Source organism: Photinus pyralis, unplaced genomic scaffold, assembly GCF_008802855.1.
Source record: "Photinus pyralis isolate 1611_PpyrPB1 unplaced genomic scaffold, Ppyr1.3 Ppyr1.4_LG1, whole genome shotgun sequence".
NCBI classification, from domain to species: domain Eukaryota; kingdom Metazoa; phylum Arthropoda; class Insecta; order Coleoptera; family Lampyridae; genus Photinus; species Photinus pyralis.
In genome coordinates this window covers 4,863,599-4,869,367 of record NW_022170249.1, presented here as the reverse complement: position 1 = coordinate 4,869,367, position 5,769 = coordinate 4,863,599, and the positions used below count along the sequence as shown (strand labels likewise).

Here is a 5,769-nt window from a genome sequence, read left to right as displayed (position 1 = left end):
GCCAACTTCCTAGTTCCAATAATAACAAACTTAGTGAGGAGTTGTATTGCATAAAAACATTTCTTATTATTAATATCCAGGGCGTGGTAGTTCGTAGGTACGAAAATTGAATTGTTTTGTAATCGTTTTCAACTTATTTTACGAAAACCAAACTTTGCACTCGAGTCCGTGAAGTAATATGTAGTACACTTTATTACTATTAAATCAAAACAGTATCGAATTTATTTTACTTTTCACTTATTATGAATGTTTGTTTTGTTGTTTGTGTAGTTTTTCTTGTAAGAAAACCCAAAGTTAGCAGCAATTAGGAATCAGCTATTACTTTATTACTATTGCGTGTCACAGCTGTGATGTTCTAATTTTACAGCTTAGGTACTTAAATTATTTTAATAATTCATTTTATAAATTAAAATGTTGCGCAAATAAAAAAAATATATTAGTAAAACATACGCATACAGTGTGGTAAGTTGACAGCGGGACATAGGGAAATATCATGAGAAAATACATTTTTGGCGATTCCTGCTCCCTATTTTAATATAAAGAAAAAATAAAAACGCCGTTGGAAATATAATGAAAATAGGCATTTAACAAGGGCATTTAATAATATTAAAAGGGTGTACCTAGGCCCTTCTTTAATGGCATAAAAAGTGAAGGTACAGAATACAAAAAGTTGTTAAAAATTGGTTAGCCGTGATTTTCCTACGGCATTTGTTACCTTACTTGATTTGATTTAAGTGTCATCATGCGTTAAATAAGGTATCAAATGCGGTAGGTAAATAAAAGCTAACCAATTTTTACCAATTGTTGAATGTTTAATTTAACTTTAATGCTAAAAAAGCATAGGCACACTTTTTTAGTGTCATCTAATGTTAATTTTAATGATCTATTCGGAAGTGTTTTTATTTTTTCTGTTGAAATGGGGAGCAGGAATCGCAGAAAATTTCTATGTTAATTACTTACATCCCGTCGTTAACTTGCCACAGTGTATGTACCGGGTGACCCAATAAGACTGTTCCTCGGCCATATCTCGGGAACTGTTCGTCGTATGACTTAGGGGTAAAAAAAATTATTGGGTAAATCGGTCATGAATAATCGCTGGAAAATATTTTCAAGTTCTGGAAATTATCACCAGAGGGCGTAATTACCATCTTAAATTTTAAAATTGCGTTTTCTTTAAATTTCGCATAATAAAATTTAAAAAATACATAGCAACCATTGTCTCAACAATGGTTACCACGGTTTTTAAGCTATACTTAACTTTAAGTGCGCCTTAATTTAGTTGGTGCAACTGGGCCTAATGCAATTAATATTAAGTGCTACCTTTTAAGGTATTTTTCTTTTGTATTAACTATTTTTTTACATTCATTAATCGACGGCCTGTGTGAGAAAGAGAAACCTAGAAATAAAGGTCGAAACTGTGGGACGCCCTGGATATTAATATGTGCATTTTAAAAAATGTATAAATATTGTTTTATTCTAAAGGTTGGATTTGCAAGAATTGAAGAGTAAGTTCAAAATGCCTAAAGAAAGTCAGTTGTCTAAAGCAAAAATAGTAGATGCTTTACTTACACACGAAGAGGAAATTTTATCTAGCTTAAATCGACCCACCGCTTTAGTCTGGTCAAAAGTATCTGAATACCTTCATCATAAAATATCGCCAAAATACGTATACACTATTGTAAAGTGCAATAGATACAATTCTCATGAAGTTTTAAACATTGCACAACAAAATAAAGAAATACCTTCTCTTGAAAGTACTACATCTGAAGATGAAGAACTATGCTTTGAGAAACACATGGTTAAAGTAAATAATGACGATTGGGAAAAAATCCGACCTACAAAAGTGTTTTATCGTAATAATAAGTTTGAAGTAAAATTAAAGGCTGGATGGACTGAAATTATTAATAGAAAGTTAAGTTCTATTGTGTCAGGAAATTGTATCTGGAGGTTTAAGAAACACTACATATCTGCTTCTTCAAGACCATATTTAAGAATATATGGCAGTTGCAGCGAATGCGGTGCGCAGTTAGAAATGATTAATGAAGAAGGACCTTTAAATGAAGAATTAGAAATAAACGTTGTCATACGCAATAAAAATGAACAATTGCATACTAACATTAAAAAAAGGAAATTAAAAGGCGATTTACGAGCAACAGTAGGCAAAGAATTGGCCGATGGAAAATTAGCTATAAATTGGCAAAGGGAAGAAGCCTATCAACAACAGAAGAAAAAATTACCATTCAACTCAAGATCCATTTATAATTTAAATGGACTTAGAAAGTGTAAGCAAGAACTTTCCGACAAAAAAATGAATGATTTAGATAAATTTAAAAGTCCTATAGAAAATTTATTAAATTTAAAGTATTCTCCTCCATATATGACTAGTATACAATTAGTTTCATTAGACAAATTTATGTTACATTATTGGACCATAGAACAACTGCAACTATATAATCATTATAATAAAGTTGAAAGTGTTTCTGTTTTGGCGATTGATGCTACAGGGGGGTTGGTTAAAAAATTGCAAAGACCACAACAAAAATTATCAGGTCATATATTTTTGTATTCTGCGGTAATCAATTTAGGAAAAAATCAAATACCCGTTTGTCAAATGCTGTCAGAAGCACACGACACAAATTCTATTTCTTTTTGGTTAAAGACTTGGGTTAAATCGGGATGTATTTTGCCAAAAGTGGTAGTCACTGACCATTCATTAGCACTTTTAGGGGGAGTTGCATGGGCATTTTTAAATATGTCGTTAAGTAATTATTTAAAAATATGTTATAAATTGTTGAGTAATGAAAATTGTGAAGTGCCTGAGGTATATTTACGAGTAGATTATGCTCACATAATAAATATTATATGCCGATGGGATTCAATTAAAAACCCTCGACTGCTACATGATTTTTATGTAGGAGCCATAATATTATTAATAAAATGTGAAACCTTAGAAGAAGTCGCATTATTGTTAGAAGGCCTGTTAATTATCGCTAATAGTGAATATAGTGGAGCAGACAATGAAGGTACCTTAACTCCATGTGAAGTACAAAAATTGAAGTTAAAAGGCTTAATTTCTGGTTTACCCACGTTAGAGATATCAAGTGATTTAGAAGATGAAGCAAATCAACATAATTTACAATCAACGTCCGAAGAATATTCAAATTATGAAATTTTATCTTGGTTTGATGCCATATTTGAAAAATCGTTAACACAATGCACAATGTCAACAGACAATGAAAACTTTCATTATTGCCCAAATGTGACTACTGACTTAAGATTTTTATTTAAGACTTTTGTTTTATGGAGTGGTGTTATGAGAAAAACATTTATGTATGGATTTGCTACTCAATCATCTGCCATTGTTGAAAGTTATTTCAATGACTTAAAAAATCGCACGTTTAAGAATTATTACACGCCAATGGAAGTTGATAAATTTTTTTTACACCATTATGAGGCAATTCAAGGACAAATGACTAGCTAAAATGAAGATAGGTAAAGTATTCATGTTTAATAAATTATACACACTAAATGCTGATGTTACTTGCAGATGAAGTTGGAAACACATTTGCGACTGACGATGAAAAAAAAGTCACAAGGGAACCAAATAAAAGTGAAGGTATGTAATATAAACTTAAATTATTAATACCATGCTTGTTTATTGGAATTTGTAGCTATAACTTCTGTTGCTTCGGATAAAGAAAACTTGGGTGAAAATAAGAAGAATGATGAACCGGATGAACTTCAAATTATGACAATCAAAGGTACGTAATGTGTAAAATTGATTAAAGTATGACACTTGATACAATATTTGTTGCAGATGAAACAGATGCATACGAAAATTGGCGAAATTTAGGTACTAGTGTCAAGAAACGAAAGTCGTACTATGGGGCAGCAGCACCTGAAATACTGCATGTCACCGAAGGCAAAAAAATTAAAATCGGTATTTTAACTAATGGCAATTTATTACATAAATGTGTTAATTTAAATAAGAAAAAATACAGATTTGTGGATACTTGTCCGTTAGATTCCGTAATACAGGGGTTAACAACTACGTATTGTGATAGCAATGTAGTGCAAATTTGTATGGAGCAGATGTTATCACCTCAAGTAGTGGAAATAGTAAAACAGTTGGCAACTGGCACAACAAAATTGCATACTTATAAGTTGAGAGGGGAAATTTACCTATCTTCTAATTTTGAATTTCGAAAAACCACTTTAATTAATAATACTATCCGTGTGGAGTGCGCGATGAACGCCGTAAATGTTTTGCAATATTTTCTAGGAGATGATTTCCACAGTACTTGCACAACAAATATATGCGATAGTAAAGAATGTGATGTTACACATCAAACATTATGTTCTAAAACAATACCAATAAATATTAATATTATTAAAAAAAATGGATTCAAAGATCTTATCCAGTCTGCAGAAGACTGCTTAATGTTCAATAAATGCAATTTTACAACAGAATTGTCTAATATTTTGTTTATTGATACGTGTGATTGCGGTACAACTTCTTTATTAGACATTCCCCTATCTGTAAAGTTTAAATATTCTTCTAGTTCTTATTTGTTACGATCAGCAATAAATTTTATTCCACCAATTGGAAAAATAGACGATTTCGATAAACGAATTGGTCACTATACATGCCTAAGTCGCAGAGTGGATGGAACTTGGGAAGTATATAATGACTTAGAAAAAAAGAAATTAACAGTTTCATCGAACACCATTATTCTACCTCATTTATTAATATATTCGATTTAAGACTTGAAGGTTCTATAAAATTACATCTATTTTTTTTTTATTTAGAGTTACGTATGCTATAATTTAAGTTTTATCATAATGATTTATTTAGTTTTTATACTTAGTAGGACATTATGTATTATAGAAAAAATAAGATTTCCAATTTATTGTATGTGTTATAGTAAATATAAATAAAATTTTAAACATATGTCATTATTGAATTTGAAAAAATGTTAGAACGTGCCTAATAAACTTTTTTCTACACAATCAAACACAAACAAAGCACAAACGATTGACATAAACATGTTTGGTTTGTGCTTTTAAAATGGCGTGAAGTTGGGACGGAAACACGGTACCTCATAACTGAAAAAAGGTAAAACGTGCCAACAAGTTTTTTTCGTGCACAATCAAGCACAAACAAAGTCCAAACGATTGACACATTAAAATTCGTTTGTGCTTCCAAAACGGCATGAAGTTGGCACGGAAACACGGAACCCCATATCTAAAAAATGGGCAGACGTGCCAAAAAACTTTTTTGTGCACAATCAAGCACAAACAAAGCACAAACGATTGACACAATAAAATTTGTTTGTGCTTCCAAAGTGGCGTGAAGTTGGCACGGAAACACGGACCCCATATCTAAAAAATGGGCAGACGTGCCAAAAAACTTTTTTGTGCACAATCAAGCACAAACAAAGCACAAACGATTGACACAATAAAATTTGTTTGTGCTTCCAAAGTGGCGTGAAGTTGGCACGGAAACACGGTACCCCATATCTAAAAAATGAGCAGACGTGCCAAAAAACTTTTTAGTGCACAATCAAGCACAAACAAAGTCCAAACGATTGACACATTAAAATTCGTTTGTGCTTCCAAAATGGCGTGAAGTTGGCACGGAAATACGGTACCCCATATCTAAAAAATGGGCAGACGTACCAAAAAACTTTTGTGTGCACAGTCAAGCACAAACAAGGCACAAACGATTGACATAATTAAGTTCGTTTGTGCTTCCAAAATGGCGTGAAG

The 5,769-nt window shown here is 31.8% G+C and overlaps 1 protein-coding gene across 1 annotated transcript; it reads left to right on the top strand.

The window, feature by feature from the left end:
• Window positions 1-2,992: 2,992 nt before the first annotated feature.
• Window positions 2,993-4,588, top strand: LOC116166738. The gene is made up of 5 exons (XM_031481866.1): window positions 2,993-3,492; window positions 3,548-3,616; window positions 3,672-3,761; window positions 3,818-4,507; window positions 4,563-4,588. Exons 1-5 carry the CDS (start codon window positions 3,483-3,485, stop codon window positions 4,586-4,588), a joined length of 885 nt encoding a protein of 294 aa, XP_031337726.1. The 5' UTR covers window positions 2,993-3,482.
• The last annotated feature ends 1,181 nt before the right edge of the window (window positions 4,589-5,769 follow it).